This window comes from Coloeus monedula, assembly GCF_965178545.1.
Source record: "Coloeus monedula genome assembly, chromosome: 1".
NCBI classification, from domain to species: Eukaryota; Metazoa; Chordata; class Aves; order Passeriformes; family Corvidae; genus Coloeus; species Coloeus monedula.
In genome coordinates, this window is record NC_138781.1 from 15,081,630 (window position 1) to 15,105,872 (window position 24,243).

The 24,243-nt window shown below is 39.6% G+C and overlaps 1 protein-coding gene across 9 annotated transcripts in view; it reads right to left on the bottom strand.

Annotated features, from left to right (window-relative positions):
* SVIL (supervillin) overlaps positions 1 to 24,243 on the bottom strand; it is a 134,393-nt gene that overhangs the window by 42,914 nt on the left and 67,236 nt on the right. For 6 of the 9 annotated variants that reach the window (XM_082279376.1, XM_082279378.1, XM_082279380.1 and 3 more), the window contains 10 exons: positions 21,143 to 21,209; positions 15,967 to 16,058; positions 11,775 to 11,832; positions 11,500 to 11,651; positions 10,416 to 11,085; positions 5,295 to 5,378; positions 2,426 to 3,313; positions 1,923 to 2,093; positions 1,261 to 1,295; positions 126 to 187 (listed from right to left, as the gene is read on the bottom strand). In XM_082279376.1, the coding sequence (XP_082135502.1) occupies positions 126 to 187; positions 1,261 to 1,295; positions 1,923 to 2,093; positions 2,426 to 3,313; positions 5,295 to 5,378; positions 10,416 to 11,085; positions 11,500 to 11,651; positions 11,775 to 11,782 (2,070 nt within the window). In that variant the 5' untranslated portion in view covers positions 11,783 to 11,832; positions 15,967 to 16,058; positions 21,143 to 21,209. The remainder of the gene's footprint in view (positions 1 to 125; positions 188 to 1,260; positions 1,296 to 1,922; positions 2,094 to 2,425; positions 3,314 to 5,294; positions 5,379 to 10,415; positions 11,086 to 11,499; positions 11,652 to 11,774; positions 11,833 to 15,966; positions 16,059 to 21,142; positions 21,210 to 24,243) is intronic. The other 3 variants (XM_082279383.1, XM_082279381.1, XM_082279377.1) reach the window with 2 other exon arrangements.

Genomic DNA, 24,243 nt, shown 5'->3' on the forward strand with positions numbered 1-24,243 from the left:
AAAATTTATGTAGCTTGGACTTGGTTAACTGCATTATAGTTCATTCTAATGCAATTTGGGTTCCTTCAGCATCTTGTATATGAAATGTTTAATTCAGCTTTCTATTTAGAAAATGTAATACTCACTCTAAAAAGCAGTCTCTTTGCAGCTACACTTAGTTTGGCTCGATCATCCAATTTTTCTTCATCTACACAAAGGGGGAAAAAAACGGAGGCTGAACATAATGAATCAAGCTCGTATTAAGAGTAATGTTTTTTTTTAAATGAATGATTACAAATCAGCAAATAAGCTGGCTGTTCCTCACATTTAACAAAAAACTTACTGTGAACCCAGTTGTGTAAACTTGACTTGTTTTTACATGTATTGCATCAAATGAAAATTCTTGACATGATTTGCAAACAAAAGACTTGTCTTCAGGACAGTTCAAGTCCTTTCAAGCTATCAAAACAACTTTTTATGAATAATCAAACTTATTGCATCAGTCTATGAAAACACATGAACTACGAAAATAAAGACTGCCTTAAGGCCTTAAGGGTCAATGAACAGTATTGAACATCTATTTTCTACTAGCTGACCATTCTGATTACCACCTTTTGTCCCCATTTCTCAGAGGCTAAATTGGTATCCTCAGGAGCTGAAATCAGCATCCTCCAGATCCAAGAGCCAGCATCCCAGAGCTGCAAGGAATATCAGCTTTCAAATAGCATAAGGCATTAAATCTAAATATAGCTACTCATGAGATTACCTACTTAATTTGTGCCAGGCTTGCCAAGGGTGACATGAGGGAAAGAGAAGCAACATGGCAGACTGAATCCTGTAATTTAATAACCTGAATTTTGCAACTTCCTTAGCCAAAAACAAGTTAGTAACATCAGTTTCACATTATACTAAAGGCTTTTTTTAAATTATAAGTCCTAGATCAGTGATTAAAACTGATCAATGATTAATTTTTTTCCCAAAAACTAGCTTATTTATTGTCTAAATTAGGAAAAAACCCAACCCCAACTATATTGAAAAGTTTCAAGCCATTCTCCGCTTGACTCCCATTTGAAGTTTGGTATCCACAGACAGACTTTTGGACTTAAATGAGTTTGAAATCAAGTCTGTAGTAGACGTGGCCCAAGGAAAAGGGGTACTTCAACTGTATCATAGGTAAAGATACTTTCAAGTGGATTTTGTTTGCATCACCAAACAGTTTTTCAGTTGAAACAAAATAAAACATATTAGATCCCATTTCTTCCTTAGAAAACAGTAACATACCGTCAGCAGTTGGTATTTCTGCACACAAAATTGACCTAGTGAAAAATTATCAAACAGAAAAAAGTTAGCTGGAAAGAAGACATCAAAAATGAAATTCAAATTCAATCTGAAGTAGCAGGACCTCAAAGTCTTAAGAGTGGGAGAATTTATCTGTTTTTCAGGTTTCAGCAGTGTCCACTTAGGAATATCCTTTAATAAAGCATAAAGGCAAGCAATTGCAGCCAAACTTAAATACAGTAAAGGAAAATTCTTTCTAGTTCATCTTGCAGAAAATAAAAGTTTAAGATTTGCTACCAGCTCTTTTAACATAAAATAGGTAGCTTTGGTGGTTTACAAAGAGAGTAAATGATAAAGCAAATTAGATGGAAAGGAGACCCTTTATATAAAACCAAAAGCATTTAACATTAGAACCAGACAGCTACAGTACTTTAGCATGATTCATTGTTCAATATTTCAAATGGGAGGAATTTGCAACAGATTTGTTTTGTTGGGGGGTGTTTTGGGTTTCATTTTATAAGAAACTATAATAAATACTTGATTGTTTTTAAAGAGAAACAATAACCTTGCAAAATGTTTATGCTAATACATGAACAAATCTTTTCACAAGCTTGTTAATAATCTACCTGCACCAGAATGCTACACAGAGCTACATACATGCCTACCTATCTGTCTCCTTTCGTTCTGCTGATGTTATAGGTTGAGTTTTAAATCTCTCAGAAGTCTTTCTATTTTCACCAGGAGTAAAATAGCGCCTCGCCTTTCGTGGCCCTCTTTCACGGTCCCCATTGGCAGACACAGTACTACCTGCTGTTGACATCTCAAACCGAGATTCACTTTCAAATCGCACGATAGAGAGCGCATAGGAAAGAAAATAGGAGAGAGAAGTAAAGCATAGATGTAAGCATCTCAACAACTCCCCAGAGATCACTCTGCATGCTCCTCCGGTACCATGCGCAGACGAACACATTCCAGCTACCCCACATCACAACCTGCACTAGCAAGCAGAAGCACAAAAGCGGGATTCAAACCATCTCAGCCTCCAGTACACACTGGTGAGAGCTAAGCTGTGTGCTTTAAGTGCCGAACAACAACTGCTGTTGAGTGGGTGTAATTTTGCCAAGGACGTGCAAGTTTCACACGAAAATACGAGTGAAATGTCACCTACAGTTCTGTTTTCTTGTTGGCATTAGCAGTCTCCAGAAAGACATTACGGAGCTGGGCAACAGAGACTTTTGTGTCAACCATGCCAATCTCACCGTTTGGTGGATTTGCTTCCATGTTCTCCTTACTTTTAAACGCTTCTAGCTTAGAAGTCACAGTATAGTCAGACATGGAGCGAGTCAGGACCTTATGCTTTGTTGTTGACACTTTCCAAACAGGAGCCTTTGCCTTGTCAGGCTGCAATACAGATCCGCTCTGTATGTACATAACAGCTTCACTCCTTTCTATGTTCTCAGGGGTCTTAAACTGCTGCTCGGGGGCCTGCCTCTTATTGCATTCCAGCTCTCTCTGAACTTCTGAGTTAACCTTTGGCTTGCTTGCAAAGGAGGAACTCCCCACAGAGGTCTCCAATTCCCCTCCTCCAAAGAGGCCTTCATGGTTCTTCCCTTGCTTGCGAATCTCAGATGGAAGAATTGGTCTTCTGCCTTTGGAAGCCTGTTCACCCTCCAAGGAATCTTCTTCACCAGGTTTTGCTCCATAACCAGGTGCTTCTTTCTTTTCACTCTCTGATGCAGAGGCTGCTGAGGATTTTGTTACAAGGCTTACACTGTCTGGTGGGAGGAGGCTGCCAGCAGAGGCGTTTGCTGGTTCTTCTGCTGCCATCAGCTGAGCTGTGTGAGCAGTGCCAGCAGGCTGAATATAGCCATGGATTGGTTGGCGGACGGAACCGACAGGCTGATTTATGACCCTATCAAAGGCAGACGTTTCTGTCTGAAGAGGTATGTAGTGGGCTGGCACTGGATGGGATTTTCTCTGAGATACTGTGTCTGTGACAAGTTCAGGGCTTCCACGAGCACTTTCCTCTTTCACCAATTTCTCTCTAACTTTTACTCTTTAAGAAAGAAAAAGGATTAAAGCTGTGAACAGCAATACCCAATCTGGAAAGGAACACAGACACCTACTGTGGGTACAGAAAGCAACACTGTAGTAAAATAAAAAACAATACATCAAAGAAAGCAATCTTTTGATGCAACCCCTTCCTCCCCCTGAGTCTTAGCAGTAACACTGCTCAAAAACAGTCAAGTGATTCACAGGCCTTGGACATGCATGACTCCTGAGAAGGTAATTGTGCAAGCTCTGAGAACATACAGCATGTTCTCCTGAGATTGCAACTGCATTTGCCAAACAGCACATACCCATAATCTCAAACAAACAAGATGATCAAAACTGTTTTTTATATTATCAGAGTGTTGGGTTCAGCCTGAAATTGCAAATTCTACTGGCAGCTGTGTATGCAGTCAGATATTTGAAGATGTGTAAACACTGGGAAGCTTACGTCATACCAAGATGTTGTTGCATTGGAGAAAGGAATCAAAAAACATGTTATCTCCATCTGGCCTGTCAGATGTTTTGCCAGAGACTGGTTTACTTGTGTGTTTGTGTATCATTTAAGACATCTGAAATGTCACATGTAGTGTAACCTGTTTCAGTAAGTGAGAAAAAAAGTTGAAAGGGCAAATGCTAAACCCGAAAGCAAAACTTTGGCATGGCTGTTGCTCTTCAGAGACCTTGCAGGGAAAAAGGCATTTAAAAACCAAAACAGGTGTTCTGTTTTAAAATGTTTCGTTACATTCTAACATGCAAAACTTGCAGGACTGTTCCCAAAAGTTACCTTACTTCAGTGTGTTTTCTAGAAACACCTCTGGACACGTGCAACATCCATGCAAAAAAAGATTCGTATTTAACCTTTCTAACTGAATACACGGCAGCACAGTGGGAGGCAAGCACGTGCAGCCAGGGGCAGCCTTTGCTCTGGGGCTATCACTGCAGGTAAAGCACTTTCAAAGCCTCGCCGAGGCTCAGACAGCTTACAGGGCAAGCGTCTGGAGATAATGCACACAGTATTAAAAATGAAAGCCCTGTACTTCCTCCCCTCCCAAGTGGGTATAAAAAAATTATTTTAATTCTGAGAAAAGAGAGAGACTCAAGCTAGGAGACTAGCTCTCTGTTTGAAAGTAAGCAATAAGCTCAAAGTATGTGCAATTCCAGGCTTGCTACCAAGAGATGTTTTGGAGTTTACATAATTAAGAAAAAAAAACAAACCTAAGATTTAGGAAAAAAAGGGCAAATTATCTGAGAGAAAAATTCAGAATATCTGAAGTTATATCTTTCTAATATTTCAGTGCTTCTTGAAGATTTAGGCACTTATCAGGGAAACTTCTCAAAGTTGCTTAAGCACATTAAGTATGTTAAGTCTGAAGAAGCATTTGAACTACATGTACCAAGCACTCTCCAGAACATCCACACTGATGTTAGTACTGGGTTATAAGAATTACTTTAATCAGGAACATGAAAAAAAGTCTTCTTGAAAAGCTTTTCATGGTGGGTTCACTGTACGTGTTACCAAACCAGGAGAAAGCAGCTGCCTGTCGCTCTGATCAAGATTTTGTTTTACTTTTCCATGTAATTATTTTTTTACTTCTTTTGTACCATCTCTGTTGGAATTCAAGGAGTTAATTGTAGGGAATGCTATGATGGAATGGAGTACAGCCTAAAAATATGCTGGTTTGCAGAGTACAAAATGAGATAAAGTAAGAAGTTATGAAATCTTGTGGAAGCCAGAATGATAGTAGCTGTGGAAGAAGCTTGGGGCCTTTGTACTTCTTCATCAAAACACCAATTGGTTGTTGGTTAGAATAAAAGCAGACGCTTCAGAAAAGTTTCAACAACTGTTTATCCACAAAAAACCCCCACTTTCTTACTTGCTGCTGTTAAAGGAAAATTAAGGGCAAGTGTTAAATGAAGAGAGTAAAGGGAAAGAAAGGGGAGGTTTGTAGTCTGATTGTTAGCCACACAGCTATGTTTTATGATACCTGGAGGGCCAGCTGATAAGTGAAGGTGTGTCCCCTTCCGAATCTTTCTGAAGAAACCATTCAGGTTTTGCTTTCCCTGCACTACTACAGAAAACAGAACTTCAGGTAATTTCTGAGATCTCAGCACATGCTCCCATTATTTCTCCCAATCTCCCCTCCCCACTGCTTTTTATTTCTGATTACTCAATTGCAGAGGACTGTTCTAGAAAACAAAAGCAATGCACACTGATTGAATGCAAAGGTGATAAACTGTGACAGAAACTATTATATAATCCCACAAACATATACAAAGTATTCTAAATGTTAAAGAATCTACAGAGGTAACTTTACCAAGTGCACATTGTCCAAAAATTGAGAAGTGAAAGCAACTACACAACCTAATTTTTGCATTTGCCATTGCAGGTCAGTTTGTGTAAGGACATCTGAAAAAGTTGTTAAAGCCATTCCTTTAATTTGTGATTTGAAATGGTAAAGACTGCTGCAACCAAAACAAAACAGTAATAGGAATTTGATGAAGTGAAAAATTCACATGGCTATATCATATTTCCTCAGAAATTCTCAGAAGCATCTAGAACCCCTCTCTCCTGTTGTAACCCCTTATTGCAAAGCTTCAGAAATGCCCACCCGGTTAGCACAAGTCAAACACACTGTGTCACTGGGTGACTTGGCAAAGGAAAAACTTACGAAACAAAGTGACCCCTAATTTAGTCTTGCCTGACTTTACTCTGTTTACATGTTGGAGTTGAAAGCATAAAAAGAAAGAAGAACTTTTAAAAGTCCTGCAGCACTGCAGGACAGGGTGTTTGCAGACGTCCCACATCCAGTTTCTCAAATACTTTCCTAATGTTCACCTTCACCTACAATTCCCCAGCAACGGCAGAACACATCAAATACTTTTAACCTTGCAAGCACAGGCTGTCCTGCCACATTAACATTTACAAACTCACTCCCTGGAGGTGACGAGCATCCAGGATGCTTTCCATTACTTATAGCTACATCTGAAAGAGCTCTTTCCATTGCCGAAGAGCCATTTGGGATAAAAATCCCAAATTACGCTCCAGGTCATATATTTCAATTTTTCTTAGCTAGTCTTTTAAGAAAAATAGTTGGAAAAGGTAAAATCAACTGTTCTGAAGATAACAGTGTATTTGATGGAAATAAGTTTGAATTTGAGAACTCACCTACCATTGTCATTGAATCCACATCTATGTTAGACCAACACCAACGGTTGAAACGCCTTCTCTTTTTCCAAACGTTTTTGAATCCCTAATGGAACTGACCAAATAGAAGGTAAAGCCCTTTCAAAGAAGCTGACTAGAAGCTGCTAGCTGGAATTGCTTTGAAGCATGGGAACTTCCTTCTCTCTTAATGTGTACTTTGGCACATTTTTATAGTGGGCATGGCCCAAGCAGCAATTATTTGTACTTGATCATTCATCCTTTGAAGAGTGCAATCAGAAGAATGCAAGCCATGTTTTGAATTTAATCAGCCATTTCAGGAGCCAAACGCAGGCAATGTCAAATGATACCTTCTCAGTGATAGGTAACTGGATTAATTATTAAATCTTCTTAATACTGAAGGCACAAAAGCTTTCACATATATTCCAAAGCAAGATGCATTTATTTTCCAATTTAAACTCAGGAAATTTAAATTTAACAAAACCAATTTTGTAGCCTGTATAGAATGTGGAACTGACTTCAGAACAGCAGTCACCTGAAAAAGTTAGCCTTTATTTCTCTTGTGCAAATAGCCTTACAGGAGACCACCACACTAACTTTAAACGGACTGCATGGACACAGTAACTTCTTTACCACTCAAGATCAGGGACAAGAGTTTCAGAGAGGTTATTCTTACATCTTTGAATATCATACCACTGAGCACACACTGTCACTGAAGGTGTCAGGGCTGTTAAAGAATGGACTCTTGGCAACTTGGCCTTTAAAGTACCACCTACTGCCTACACGTGTATCCAAACAAGAGACCAAACCCTAAATTGAAGCTCTTAGCTGCTTTAAGTACTACACCACATCTTGGTGGGTGCAGATGGTTTCCTTCAAAAGATAGAGAGACAGCAATTATGGGAAATCTGTTTTATGCAAATATTGACCCAAGCCTCATCCAGAAAGAATATGAAATTAGAGATAACGCAGTCAGCAATTTGTATTATATTATTGCTTATTCATAGAATCACAGAATAGTTTGAGTTGCATGGGACCTTTAAAGGTCATTTAGTCCAATCCCCCTGCAATGAGCAGAGACATCTTCACCAACATCAGGTTGCTCAGAGTCCCATCCAGCATCACCCTGAATGCGTCCAGGCATGGGGCATGCATCTCCTCTCCAGACAACCTATGCCAGTGCTTTACCATCCTTCTTGTAAAAAATTTCTTCCTTATATCTAGTATTAATCTACCCTCTTCTAGTTTAAAACCATTCGTCCTTGTCCCATTGGAAAGGAGAAATGTCCCTCTTAAAAAGTCTGTCCCAGTCTTATAATCACCTTCTGCAGCACTGAAAGGCTGAAATCAGGTCCCCCTGGAGCCTTCTCTTTTCCAAGCTGAACAACCCCAGCTCTCTCAGCCTTTCCTCACAGGAGAGGTGCTCCATGCTTCTGATTATTTTTGTGGCTCTCCTCTAGACTTGCTCCAACAGTCTGTATCTTTCCTGTGCTGAGGATTACAGAGCTACAGATGCAGTATTCCAGGTGGGATGTCATGAGAGCAGAGTAGCAGAGAGAGCAGAATCACCACTCTTGACCTGCTGACACGGTCCTTTTGATGTGGCCCAGGACACATTTGGTTTTCTGGGCTGCAAGTGCACACTGCCAGCTCATGTCCAGCCTCTCATCCACCAGTTCCCCAAAGTTCTTGGCAGAGCTGCTCTCAATCCCTTCAACCCCCGCCCTGTACTGGTACTGGGGCTTGCCCCAGCCCAGGTGCAGGACTTGGCACTTGGCCTTACCAAACCCCTCATGAGACTCCCATGAGCCCACTTCTTGAGCTTGTCCACGTCCCTCTGGATGATATCCCATCCTTCAGGAGTGTCTACTGCACCACTCAGCTTGGTGTCATCTGCAAAGTTGTTAAGGGTGCACTCAACCCCCTTGTGTCATTGATGAAGACATTAAACAACCCTGGTCCCCATTCAGACCCTTAAGGGACACCACTTGTCCATCAGGACTCTGAGCTGTTGACCACTGCTCCCTGGATGCAACTGTCCAACCAATTCCTCATCTACTGAACAGTCTGTCTATATCTCTTCCATTTACAGAGAAGGATGTTGTGGGGGACTGTCTCAAAGGCCTTGCAGGAGCATGGACAGAGAAATCCATAGCCCTTCCCTTGTCCAGCGATGTAGTCACTCCACCACAGAAGGCCACTAGGTTGGTCAGGCAGGACTTGCCTTGGTGAAGCCACGCTGGCTGTCTCGAATCACCTCCCTGTCCTCCATGTACCTTAGCATAGCTTCTGAGAGGATCTTTTCCATGATCTTCCCAGGCACAGAGGTGAGGCTGACCGAGCAGTAGTTTCCAGTATCCTCCTTTCTCCCCTTTTTAAAGATGGGTGCAATGTTTCCCTTTTTCCAGTCACTTGGGACTTCACCTGACTGCTCAGATATCATGGAGATATACCAGCCAATTCCCTTGGGACTCTCGGATAAATCTAACTGGGTCCTACAGACTTAATTCTGCTCAGTTTCCTCAGATAATCACAAATATGATCTTTTCTTCTAGTGGGAGGGACTTTGCTTCCCCACTCACAATCCTGCTGTCCACTCACTCATGAGGTGTGGAAAGAGAGGTTGCCACTCAAGACTGAGGCAAAAAAGTAGTTGGGCCTTCTCCTCGTCCATTGTTACCAGTTTTGCTCTGACCTTCCATTTCCAGCTAACATACCTGCAGAAGTCCTTGCTATGCTTTGCATCTGTTGCCAAGTTCAGCTCCAGCTTCACTTGGCCTTCCTAACCCCATCTCTACACAACTGGGCAGTGTCCCTATATTCTCTCCAAAACAACTGTCTCTGCTCACTGACTGTGCATTTGCTTCTTTAATAATCCATGCTGGTGCCTTTCCTGCTTTTCCTGATTTCTTACACCTGGGAATTGAGAGCTCTTGTGCTCTGTTGAAAGAGTAAATGGTTGAGTTTATACCAGTTACCTCAGTTTCTTAAGAGCAGTCAACACTGCTCAGCATTATGCAGATATGTTTACAATTAAGTTCTCATTTACATAATTTTTAGTTGCAACATTTAAACTTACATTTTTCCAGTTATTATTTTCTATCTATCCACCTACCAAGAAATTAAAAACTCACACTTAGAGAAAATCATACTTTTAAAAAATTCTTAGTCATGCATTGTTTTCAGTCACTATAAGAATTTGACAGTGTTTCTATACCACACTGTGAAATTATAATGTAAAATTAGTGAAAACTAATTGTTTTTCCCTTTTGGAAGAATCTGTTTACCCTATTACTGTAGGAAATTTGTCAAATCTGACACTATTCAGCATGGAATTCTAACTCTCTCCTCTGCCCCTTCATGCACATATATGCCTGACATTATCTGAAAGATTGACTGGCACAGTTCAAAAGCGTTTTTTACACTTTTGCATCAGGAAAACAAATCAACTATTATTTCAACTGACCCAAGGCACTCTTCAATTTTTAAGCCTGAAAAATTAAATTTTGGCAGAAGCAATCATAAAGATATTCAAATCTTCACTGAGAAACAGCTTGCCTCTACTTGGAAGCTCCCAGCAAACAATTACAAGATATAGAAGAAAAAAGGTTAAAGACTCGCTCTAACAGGTTATTAAAAAACACAAGGAGATTTAGAACCATAACTCCTTCAATTTCTAGTTTGTGTCCTCCCTGCAAAGGGCCTAATTTTAGTAAAAATTCTATAAATATAAAGCGAAACCAAGGACATAGCTAATTAAAGAAATATATATCCACTTCCTTTATCAGAAACACACTGCAATACAATAAACCCAACTAATCCAGCTTGAGACATCCAAAGCAACTAAATACATTCTTCAAGGGTAATAAATACATTCTCATTAATACTGTAGACACTGATGCAGAAGCTGATTAAGATAAAGGAATCTAAAAATCATTATTACCTTTGTCTGCTGTTACTGTGCAAGGGCTGGTCATTCTGCAAGTGGGTCGGTGAGGCTGCCCGCTTTGGTGAAGGGAGGGACTCTCGGGGGGTTTGCTTTGGTGATATTGGCACTTCGTTATAGCTGGAAGATTCTCGTCCAGAAAGTGAAAGGGAGACAGAACTATCCAAGGTTGCTGAAGGGTCAGAAGCCTGTCTAATGGCACTGTCATCATCTGCTTTTCTAACACTCTTTTCATTTAAGAGGTCACCTTTATCTTCGTGGCTGGAGTACTCTTTGGAATCAGAAATCACACTCTTGGATGCCTTCGTCTCAGTCCTGGACAAATAGAGAGTGCCATAGTCTTTGTTTTCATCATCTTGCCTTTCACTTTTCACTCCCTTTCTTTCCACGCTGTCGGGATCTTTCCTTGCCCGTGTATATCTGGATGAGTAGTCAGAATCCAAATCAGAATCAAGAGATAATCCATACTTTTCTGCCAGCTGGCGCCGCCTCTCTGCCTTGTACCTAGCTATTCTCTCTGCTTTTGATTCTAGTTCCTGGACATCCATGTTTGCTGTACTGTACAAGGGCTCTGTATTACCTCCTGTGATTTCTGCTCGGTATCTGGATGATCTGGGTTGTTTCTCTACAGAAGAATCTGAAGTTTCCTCCTCTTCATTTGATCTTCCTGTCAAAAGTACAATATATGAGCAAGTCCTTCCCAAAACTCCAAGTACCCCACCCACCACTCAAACTGAGTGAACTACAAGCTTCCCATTTTCTTACAAATCAAAGTGATTGCATAGACACATTATATTTTTTCACTTCGGTCTCCAAAAGCACATACAAACAATTAAGAAAACTGTATTAGTAATAATTCTTTAGTAAGTAATAGTTCTCAAATCAAACAGTTATTTTAAAGCAGTAAGAATAATCAACTTGCTCAAATAAGACAACTGGAGACTTAAAAGGCAAATTAAAAAAGAACAAACAACCTGACACAGCTCTTCTGCAGAAGTCTTCTCTAGGTACTGCATAACTGGTAGTGAAGCAAACATGAAGTAATTCAGCAGTGCAAGACTGAGTGACATGTGCTGCTTACCTAAGTGAGGGCTGTATGGGTCAGTTGCACGCATATATCTTGGTGTATCTTCCTCTAGTAAACGGTGTGTGACTGATCCTGGGCAGTTTTGTAGAAGCATAGGTTGTGTATCATTTTCAATTCCCTCTAAGCGCCTAGCTATTCTTTCTTTTCTGAAAAATATGTGAAAAATATGAAAACAGGCATCTTGAAGATTCGAGGGGAGAGTTTCTAAGAGGAGATAACAAAACAAGCTGCGTGTTTTGTTTTACAGGCCAAAGACTTTTTTCTTTTACCTTTTCATTTCCAAAAAATCTCGGTTGTTTGGTTCAAAGAGTTTTCTTAATTCTGAAACTGAGAAAACAAAAAGATTATGTAGTTTATAGGATAATAAGTTTCAAAAACTTGCTAAAATGATTTAGAGAATAAGAAGGAACAGGCAAATGAAGCTCAGAGGTTTGAAATAGCTTTTGTCAGGAAATGAGAATTTTCCTCTTGTTTTCCCAGTTTATTAAGGTTGGGCTGTCAAAAGTGCATTAGGCACATAGGTGTGACCACCAAGTAGTCCTCCCCTCCATGTACTTCCAGGCTAATTCCAAATCTGCTATGCCATCCTAGTGGTTTTCAAGATCTAGTATATACTGGACAAGTTGTATTTTGATTAGCTGAGGTCAAGCTTACATGCTCCAGTAACCCATTTCAAAACCAGGTAGTAGGGAAATTCCGCTTACCCTGTCTGCTCAAAGCTCAGAGACTATGTTTAAAGAGAAGCAGCGTCCCCTATTCCTTAGTTTCCTCCACACCCTTATATTGATCAAATCCCAAGAATCCCAGTGACTAATGCTGAAGTGAAAATTACTGTGCACCTTCATGATATCCTGCATGGTTAATCACCTTCTATTTTGCTAACTTTCCCTTCTAGTTTTAATTGGACATACTTTCCTTCTCTTCCCCTGAACTCTTTGCTGGTGTTAAGTGCTAGCAGACAGCTGCCACAGTCCACAAAATAGTAGTGAACCAGGAGGAGGCACGATAGATGAAGTAATCCCTATATATACACACATATGTGCATGCGCAAACCACACTGGAGCAGTGAGTGCTACGCAAACAAGTGCGGTGTGACTTCTTACCACCACGAGGAGAAACCATCCAGGCACTCAAGGGAAGCAGTGGACTGGGGTGGGGGTGTGCCTAGCACACACACATGCACATCCACACACCCCCCCGTGCCTTTGCAATCATGTGGTGTTGAAAGCTGTGTGCACCTATTCTGACCAATGCACCTCTGGGCTTCTAACCCTGTTGACCCAGGGACCAAAAGTTAAAGCAAGCCAAAGTCCACACCTGCTAAATTGGCCAGAAATTGCCATCAGAAACACCTGATGATTGAGGAGTGTCTAGTTGACACTGTTCCACTGCAGAGCTAAACCTATCAGCATTTTTTCTTGCCACCAGACTTCATTGCTCTAGATACTTAGAAGATAAACAATATTGAAACACCACCCTTTTAAAGGTCAGATGCACCTTTTCTCCCTTCCGTCTACTGGAAGAACTTAACATGCATGGCTTGGTCAGGGTTCCAGCTCAGCTGACTCATCCAGGAAGTTTGCTGTACTCATTACCAGTGCTCATACCTCATAGATACTATTGACATTGACTGTCATGTCAACATTACATGCTGAAAAGCCTAAAAGTAGGACTACAGATAAAATGTGTGGGATCAGCAAGAATGAACACATTCTGATCCTGAACCAATACCAAAGCAAAGATGAGGCCTTATGCTGTGTTTTCACAGACTTTTCCACAGCTGCCCTGTCTACTCAAGCTGTGGTAGCAGTGGAACAGAGAACTTACCCATTTGAAACCAGCCTAAATTTCAGATCCACACCAAAGGAAATGATTTCTCAGAAACGTTTTGCTCTCACCTCCCCAAAACTACTTCTGTTTAACTATGTTCCACTATTACAGTTTTTCTGTTCTATCTGTTGGCTATGTATACATAACATTGTCAAAACAAAACCCGTAATTGTCTGTCTTCAGACAAGTCAAAGGCCTCCAGAGCTCAGAGTTAGTAAAACCACATTCCATCCAAGTCCTGATCCTTTTTTTCCCCCTAGTCACCAATTTATGCAGTCACCAAAACCATCATCAGAGAACAGCTCTTTTACAGCTTCATTTATTAGCAAAAGTCTTCTTTCCCCTCACCCCCAGAAAAGGAAACTTGACTATTAGTTGTCCACATACAAGAAATGTGGAACACCCAAAGAACTCCCAAAGTATTAGCTCAACACTCTCTTGCTACATGCTAGCTGAAGTTCCAGAGATTCTACTACCACTTTGCAGTCCTAAAAAGAGCACTGGTCTCATGAAAAATGTCTCCCAACACCTTCCCAAACAACATGGGACAAAAATAGCATGGGACTACTCTATGCTGCCTTACACTTTTTCCAAGATTGAGATTACAGAAGTAATTTCAGCTAGGTTGGCCAACATCTGCAGAGTTTTTTTTGTGAAAGCAGTTCCAGGAATATTCTTCTTTTGATGAGGTGGGGAAAAGCAGCACAAAAAAAGCAAACCCAAAAGAAGATAAAATGCAGAAAATCTTCTACTCTAGTGGTTTCTTTTTGACAAATAAAATATTTTACTTCATAACATGAAAGCCAGTTGGAAACACTTCACTCCCAAGGACACTGGTTGGCCCTTGCAAACTTAGGTGACTAGGTTTGTCCTTTTTAGTTTGCAATTTGAATATATTGGTGCCAATTTCCATCAGTTCATGGGATGTTTTCCCACGTGACCATCACAAACAACACGATGGGAGCGCTAAAGAATAGCAACACTTCTACCTAAAAGGTAACACAAAAATCTGGTTCAGCACACAAGAAAACACTAAGAAGCTTAAAATAATTAATTTCACAGTAAAAGCTCCTTATCTAGATTACTTGATGCCAACACACTTTGTAAGCACTTTGTAAGCACTTTGTAAGGCTTTATTTTAGAATGTTGAGCAGGATGCTATGGCAGGATACCCTCTAAGGTAAATTGTCAAGAGGCATCTTAATTTTGATAACTGTAGACTTTTGAAACAAAATTTACTTTAGAATACCATTATTTGGGAAAAACAGTATTGTTCCCTGTGTTGTCCCAGAATGAAAAACAAAAAGTACATTTGGAGCGCACCTTATATTTTAAAACTTCTTAAATTAAGGTGAAAGATTTCTTATAGAAATATATATTCATAGAAATCTTTCAGAAACGTGCTACAGAATATAAGCATGTTTATGCTGAAAGCCCTCTTTGACAGCTGCAGAGGGGACATGTGAATAAAGTTGCAGCCATGTGACAGCAGTTTTCTTTTTACAATACAGAAGCTGTAAAAACTCATTTAAGCCTTCCAAAAGTTCATAATAGAGGGGGAGCACATACATTTGTGAAGCCTGGATAGACAGGATCAAAAGGTTACCTGCCAGAGGATTAATTTCTCAGAGATGGTAAATAACCATTGCAACACAGGTACATATATTTTCATTTTGAGGAAAATTAACACAATGGAAAAGTCTACCATTGCCAACAATGTTTCTTTCTGAACATCTGTAATGATTACATTTAAAAGCAAGCATGTCACTTAAATAGCACTTAAATATTATGCTGGAAGAAGTGCTCCTTTCTAAAGGAACTCTGCAATGAATGACATTAAAAGAGCAAGTCAGTTCCTTTATGTTGGGATTAGTGCATTTAGCCTTGTAGCTTGTCTGAAAAGAGTAAATATCACCAGAACACACACAATTTTAATCAAAGTTCTCAGGTCCACAACATCCTTGAATGAAGGGAACATCTTTGTGCTAGTTGCACATCGTTTTTCAGTCAAATGACCCTTTATGGGTCAAGCATGTTGTGATTTTTTTCTGAATAATTCAAGCCAATTAATTCTTGCCTCCACCTCAACTGTGTCAAACGATAAAGATGCAACTGCTGCTTTCTTCAGAAATTATTCAGACTATAATAGAATTTTGGAAAAAAAACCCTAACATCCCCCCCCCCCCCCCCCACTGAACTCTATATGTACTGCAGGCCCTTTAGCATGCAAGACAAAAATTCAAGTGCAGTCAGTTGGTCATGCAAGCACAGTGACTCTACCAACCACCAAAGGGGCCTGGAAAGAGCTGTGACTCTTAACAAATCAAGTTAATACTTCTGAACTCAGGATTAATCTAACTGTACAATCTAACTGAAGTTTTGAATTTCAACTAGTAACCTACTGAAACCAGGTAAACAAAGGTGAACTTTATGAAGCAGGGAGGTAGCAAGGTCTCGTAAAAGAGCATTGTGGTTCATCCTGTTTCATCCTTCATGCATACTTCACAGGGAAAACTCATTTACAAAACATCTGCACCTAAGTGATTTTAACTGTGCTTTGTACTTGCACAGACTGAACTTCACATGCTGTTAAATTACCACTTGTGTTTATAATATGTCTCCCTTACCTACCTTTCGGAAGTACTGCTAAGAGATTAGCATCAATATCCTTTGTGCTGTTCGCAAGTTCTTCTTTATCTTCAAATGAGAACTCCTTCTGAAAACTGAAAACAACATCTGGTTTACAGAACTGTGGATGTCTCTGCTACAAATCAAATAAACCCAAGACATAATCCATTTACTGCAAGACAGTCTAACAGAGATACCAAAGAAAATATTTTCCATAAGAATGAGCTAAGAAATAATCCAAAGAAACTCAGAAATCCAAACCTAACATAATTTGAAACCTGCTTGGAACTGACTCTGATACATTTTTGCATTAAATTACTGACTGGAGACTGCCTTCAAAATGCTCTACTGAGCAATTACATTTAAAATAATCTATATTGGATGGTTCTTCATAAATACTAAAACATGCCATCAAACGCAGTACTGCATGTACACTCCACCTAGAAGCCTTCTGCATGACTACCCAGTTGTTATTGCACTGTTCTCTGGATCTTACATGGTTTATAATATACTAATAGGAGTATCAGATCATTTAATTTTATACCATGTCTTTTCAAAACAGGAAAACTGCCCATTTAGATGAAACAAAATATTTCTTTAAATATCTTCATTAAATATACAAATTTTAACTGTAAAATGTAGGTGTCATAGTGGTCTAAAGTAGATACTAACTGTCTACAGAGACTTTTTTAGAGGAAGTGTTCCTCCTCGTAAGCAAGATTTCTTTTCTTCAATCACTAAAAATAGAGAACAAATTACTGTATTCTGCCATTGTGACTATCCCAGCTGGGCAAAGGAAAACTTTAAATGGTCTTAAAACCTTTAGTAAACTGTGTAGACAGGTGTAACAGATACAAATCCTCACAGTGGTCCCAGGTTCTTCATTTTGTCACAGAAGTGATTTGCTATATGATTTAATGTCATTCTGAGAAGAAAAAGGGCACAGTCTTACTGTTGGAAAATCCTTCCTTAGGACAGATTTTAAATGGCTTGCTTTTTTTCAAGGGTATGAATTCTGTACTCACTATTTCCAAAGAACAATTCTCATTGAAAAGAGTTTTAACATATATTAACTAATAATATTTTTCTTAAGTATTTCCTTGTTTATCATTTATGAATAACATTCCTTTTTAAGATATTGAGGGGAGAATAAAATCCTTGAAATGACAATGAAGAAACTGGGCTGTGTCACAACCAGGCACCATGCCACCTGCTGCAAATTGTCTCCAACAACTGCACTTAGAGAAATCATTCCAGGTACTGCCAAGAAAAAGCAGTGTTAGCCACCACAGAAAATAGCAAATAGAAGATGAAGAGCTGCAATAAGCTGTCCATTAGAGAGAACTGTGTATCCTTACAGGGCAAACACACTGTAATTGAACTAAACAAAAATCAAAACACAATGAAAAAATAGCATACAGTAGCTACAAGCAAATGGATCCATGTGCCATCTGAGACTGGGCAGAGACTCAGACAGCTAACTGGATGTTTTTCTATGCCTAACCCCACACTGCCAACACTTGCAATTCTTACTAGTCTCACAATATGGTATTTTCTTACAGACACAGCTTCTGGAGAACCCTGGATGGAGAGATACCCAGTTCCCATTTGAAAGCAGTTTCCATTCCTTTTAGATGAGGATGAGTTTGAAAAATGCAAATAATACTGGCCTAAGGCTATAAACCAATCCCAAATTTATTCTGCCAAATCAACTTAATTAAGACAAAAGCTGAAGGATCCAGCTTATGACTTTTGAATACCTGGGCTTTATTTAGCAGTATCTCCACTGGGTTTCATAGTGCCTGTGACAGTGCAGCACCTTAAGTTTCCCTAAACAAGGGACTTTGTACAGAAAAGCATTCACTCAAACAGCAAAATACTTGTTTAAATTACCTGTGCATGAACACCCACCACTATGCCTAATTCCTATATGAATTTCCAAGGGTAAAATCATGGAATCAGGAGTGGCACTAGCCTGCTGGTTCTAAAAGCAACCATACTATTGGATTGCTTGTAAACAATTCACTCCTGCTCCTCCCTCAAGGGAGTTCTAGGGACTTTGGAGGCAGAGATCCCTTAAACCCTGTTTAAATGTCTGTCACTGGGTTTCTATCCATTTGTTCTCTTGCCAGTGTTGTCAGTTACTTTACTTATTTTTCTTAACAGAGGTTATCTACATGTACTCAGCTTCCTCAAGACAGGCTGTCAGTCTCAGTGATTATCTGTTAAAATGTTCTCTACTTATTCCAGTCTTAAGTAATCTTTTTTTGTATACAGTGACCAGAATCAGGTAGTCTTTTATTGCAGACTTGGATCTTACCAATATCTTATGAAAATAGGATTTTTTAATAGAGGAAGCATTATTATATTACTAGCTGGCTGAAAGCTGGGATCTACAACACATTTGCCTTTTTACATATATACTATACTGGCTGCTCAATCCTGCATGAGAAACTAATATGCAAAGGCTTTGCTTTCATCAATTACAAGTGACAGAAAAATTTATCAGCCCCCAATGCACAACTGTGCACTTAGTATTATTACATTACATCCTTTTTCTATTACTCCTCAAGGTCATCCAGTTCTTCCTGTATGTGAGCTCCCTCCTCCTTTGTACAGAGGGTGGCTTGCAACCTTTGCTCACTGGCAGATTTCATTAAAATTCCTTAAATAACCGCAAACTTCCTAAGCTTAACCCTCACTGCACTACACAGCATCACAGGTTATCTGCTTTGTGAAAGTCCCTTCATAGTTTTCCTCTGGACAGACTGTCAACCTTTACTGTTTATTTTTTAAAGATCAACAATTTTCATATACTATTTTATCCACAATTTAGGAGTTTTATCTCTTCAGACACATTTTTTTGCTCTTTCTTGCTAAGATGCAGGTGGAATTGCTTGTTTTAAATATTTTCACATGAGAAAAAACAAATGTTTTAATCCAATGTATAATTACATTGCTTTCCCATGCACAGAGGATTCAGTGACAGCACTGCTCTGAACATGACAGAATCAAGCCGAACAATTGAGTATTTATAGACACATAAATCAAATTAGTTCTAAAAATGAAAGTAGGCATATTTAGGACATGTCACAGTGTTCAATAAGAACACTCATTAGGAATCTAAATTGAGTTGGAAGGATGCTAAGGCAATTCCAAATAGCAAAAAAAAAAAGAAAAAAAAAAAAGAAAAAAAAAATTTACAGAAGGCTACTCATCACCACTTTTAAGCGTTTTAAAAGACAAACTCATACGTAATTCGTTAACAAGACCTCCCTTTTTCCTCAAAGGGATCTTTCCAGATGTCTCCCTGCCTTATTAGTTTCTCTACTGGAGGAGCAGTCACAGCATCAGTTCAGTTGCTTAAGCAGAGTCAGATAGTCAGACCTGGATTGCCAAATATATCATACCTTCAAACTCATCCAAAACCCTCTTCTAGAAACTCATCCAGAACCCACAACTACATCTGGTCATGCTACAAATTTACGTGCATATTCTGAGCAGCAGCACTATGAATTAACTGCACTTAAGAGCTAGGCTATGCACATTTATTATTGAAATAATTAGGGAGTACATGGGTTTCTCTAAATTAATAAATAAATAAATAAATAAATAAATTAGAAGTTTGCAAGAATTCTTTCTTGAAGTCCCTGTTAAATCTGGATACTGAAAGAGCAACTTCTTGTCCTTTCCTTGCCTCAAATATAGCCTGTGATCATGGTTCATGAAATGCAATCAACAGCATGAGGTTCCACCAGTTTGTTTCACACTGGGTTTGTGTACGGCTTGGCCTCAGGTTCCCAACAAACTCATTATACTCTCCAGTGTTCAGGAATTCAGATGATTCCTGTTAAAACACAGTCAACAATACTTCACAGTCTCAATAGTTTTTGTTTAAAAACAATGTATAATGTAGCATTAGTAGAGTACTTGACAGTCTCAGTAGTTGTACAGCTCTGGCAACTTCCAAAGTGTGAGCTGCATGCTGTACATCAGGGATTCCAGGCTGAAAACTTCATCTGCTGCTGCAGCAGCAGCATATGGTTTCTAAATAGCTGTCCCACTAACCTAGTTACACGCCCAAAAGCAACCAAAAGTTTGATCCAAATGCCACTGGTAACACCGACCTGCCATCCCATTTAAAGGTATGGCATATACTGAGATTTTATGATTGAAATACAAAATCCACTGGTATACCTGCTAGCTAGGTGCTTGGTGTTCACTTTTCTTCTCTTTCTCTACCTCCAGGAGAACTTCCTTCCCTGGACTCTTATGGAAAAGGTCCATTCTACAGTCGTGTCCTTCTCTACTACTCCCATTGCTACTTTCCCCTACGTGCTTTCACAGCACAGTGTGTCTTGTAAACCTAATCCCTCCATCTCTCTGCAGGACCTAAGAAACGACATGGCAGGGAACCAGGTGTGCTCTAGGTGTGTGCACTGACTGAAAAGAAGCTTGCAAACATGAGCCTGTGCCCCTCTGGCACCTCTGGCAGGGGGATTCCTGCACAGCTGAGCCAATGAAACAGAGGCTTGCTGGGGTAAGAGTGGGTTCCCAACTCCTGACCTCCTCTCTGTGCCATTGTGAATGAGTCCAGCAAGCACAAACATGGGCACCCAAAGCAGCTGGAGCAAGGATGGGAAGAGAGAGGGAATGTGACCAGCCATCTTGCTTAACTGTTTAGTTGTATCCCCTTACTCAGCCTTGTGGAACTGTGCCCTAAGAGTGCAGACAAGGAGGCAGCACAGCCCTGACTGGATGCAACACCACTTGTCCATTCATCTGCAGTGTCCCCCTTCTTCTCTCTCCCCCCAATTGCTCCATGCAAGGATGTATAATTAATTCACCCACTTCAGCCACCTGCTTTTACAGACAGGTTCACACTTCATGTCTATACTCTGTCCATGCCATGCAAGGAAAAATGGGCATTGCAATGACAGAAGGCTCAGTGAAGAGTAGGACTTTCCCTTTAGCAATGTCAGCTATAAATTTTAACATTATTTAGGAGGCAGTTGGTGTTTTCAATGCTTGTTCAGAACATCCGCTCTAAGCAAAAGCTTGGTCCTGTGAGAGGGCCAATAATCATTTTTCCTGACAAAAGAATAACTGTAGATTCAAGCAATGACAGAAACTTACTGCAACCAGTCATCTTCACTGGGCAAGAAAAAGTGGACCTTACCTTAACGTTCTCTTCCTTAGGAGCAGTCGTGAAGGCTTAAATCTGATGGAGTTTCCTTTGGCAAAATCTGTGAAAGAGGAAAAAAAAAACCACACCATTGTGAAGATGCTGTAATAAACGGGGAACTTTTGGTAAACTAGGTTATAGTTTCCAACCATAGCCTTTTTCCCCTGCAAAAGACTGTGCAGAGGCCTTCTCTCTAATCAAAGGAGCACCAGCTGGCATGTCCAAGATGATGATAAAATCAAAGCCTTGCAAAAATGAGTACAGACAGCAAGCATATCAAAAGCATTAACACTTAATGCAACTGCGACGTTCTACTCCTAATACTTGTGGTGTAGCACTGCAGCCTGGGGTGATCATTTAAACTCAGTGTTTCCCAGATTATAAAATGGGCAGTGGACACGTTTATGAAGCACTCTGCAAACGAGAAATGCTGCGAGCAGCAAGAGCCCTTTTGGCTGCAGCCTGGCAATACTATGAAAACTGCATATTCACTGCAGAAGCCAAGAGATGTCCAGCTGAGGATCTCTTGCAACAGTATTACACCATCCATGACAGAAATATTTCTGAAGATTGTCTACTGTTTGGAAGCTCCCTTTCTTTTCTGCATTGCCTTACAACATGCATTTCACAGAGGAACACATGTTTACACTGAGAGCAAAATTGTGTCAGATGCAGCCTTATGCTCAAAAAGTATGTATTACAAAGCCTCTAGGTCCCCAAAATTGTGTGAACCATAACAAGCAACCCCACCCTCTCCCAGATCCAAGTTTTTCATTTCTGCATCAACTGCATCACCAGAGGGTCTAAATGATGACCAGTGGCAAGGGGGACCAGTGCTCCAAGTACCCTCTTCCATTCACTGAGGATGCAATCAAGAGACCTTAGAGCAGCCAGGGAGCAGGTCCTGGTCTGGGACTGCTGTGCAAAACACATGGAGCTACTGACAACTTACTCCCAATGAAAAATTGCCTTCCGTCTCCATCTGTATTAAATCTGCTACCCAAGACCCTAAATTAATAAACAGTTGGCCACTGATACAGCAATCATTTTCTTTTTCAAAGACAGACACAGACTTTAGAACAATTCAAATGCAGCTACACTCCTTTTACTCTACCTCAGAGCTAAGATTTAACTATTTCAAAGAAGATCTAACTGCAAAAATTTTTTTTTTGTTTATGCACAAGATTTTCAGTCTGGGTAGAATGTCTCTTGTTTTTGCAGACAGGGTTTAATTAAGCTTAGTATAGCTAACAATATGGGTCTTAATTTAGAGAATGTACATTTTGTCTATGCCTTTCAAAACTTTTTATCCTCTTCCATTTCCTTCTGCTACATCTACAGGTATAAAGATTGAAAAAAGGTTCAAAAAAAGTAACAGAAAGATGATTTTAATGACTTGATAAAGAAGCTTAAAATGTGCAAAAAGGCATTTTTTAGGCATCTGCTACAAGTCAGTGCAGATTTCAAGCAGCTTTGCTAATAGCATTCTTCAACTTTTAATAGGCAACTTTTTCCTGGTTTTGTTAACATTAATTTTCTCTTTCCATTAAATGGAGAATAATGCACACAGATTACACAGAAACATCTTGTTAGACCAAAACAGAATATTATAAGAAAAACAGTGTGAATGGTATATAAATCATTATATTTTACACTGCAACATTAAAAAGAATACTCTGAGCCATACGGATCCTCTAAAAAGCCCAGATTTACATTACTTTGAGAGGACTATGCACTAACTTCCACAGCCCAGCTCAGTATCAGCTTAGCTAATCAGAACCAGGCATAGCTTAAATTTATAGCTGTTCTAACAGGATACAACCCATCCTAGAATTTTTGGCACTGGAACAGCTGTCCACCATGAAAACCACAAGCAGACCACAGAGAAATTTTGCCTACCCCAGCCAAAAGTGGGGAGGGAATATGAGAACAGAAGAAAGGAGCCTGCATGCTTCCCGGGGAGCAGGGAGGGAGAAGGGCTGCTGAGAGGGGCACATCAGCCGGTTTGGCTCCTGCTACCCCTGAAACACATTCAGTAACATTCATACATACCACATCTATAATGCCTCAAAATCATCTTAAAACTTTGCTGTGTTTCACAGGGGTGAGTTCCAATCTTCCCCTACACCCCAAACACAGAAAAACTTAGCAGACAATTAAATTCCATTACACAGTTTTGATATCTTATGTATTTCCTCCTGTTCAAATTAAACACCATGTGGGGGGATTAAAGTCCAATAAAACTTACTTACCACAATATGGAAGTCTTAAATACAAACATAGGAGGAAAAGTAAAACAACTCTGCATCAAAAGACAATAAATATGCCCACAGAAGAAACATCAGTTTAGCAGAGTCTTATTCAATGGTTAATTTAAAGATTAAAAAACCACCCTCCCAGTACTTGATAGACAGAAGGAAAATATTTACAACAGCATTTTGCTCTGGTTTTTACTGAAGGATTCTAAACACTCTCATAATCACATTAAAGCAGTTTTAAATATTTTTATTTAAAATTAAGAGTATATTTACTGAAGTATAAATCAGACTTGTTCACAAGTTTAACCATTTGTTCAGTCGAGTTCCCTTCCCTCTTAGGTGCAAACTACTGGATAAAACCACTATTCATAATTTAATGTATAGGAAATTTAAAATGAAGACTCTAAAAAGAAAAAGTAGATGCAACCTTCCAGTGTTACTTAGTGTATTTAAAGGCCCTAAGTCGGTGGCATACTAAGCTAATTAAAAGATCCATCTAATCGGATCTTTCAAAAGTGTCCTTTAGGAAATAACAAAATAGCCTAGGTGACTAAATGCATACTGATTGCTAAAGTACCTAATGCAGCTGCAAGAGAGCCAGTCAAACAATATTTACACATGCACACATATATATGAGAGATTAAACACACACAAACTGCATTTTCTTTTATCTACTTGGAACTCTTACCTTGTTCCTCAGAGTATTTAACATTTCCCAAATAGCTGGAGATCCAAGGATTTCTGAACATGGTTGCACAAACAAAGGATTCGGCAAAGAGAAACTACAATAGCAGCTAATTCTCAACCAGCCACAGCCCTTAGGCCTGTCTTAGCAAT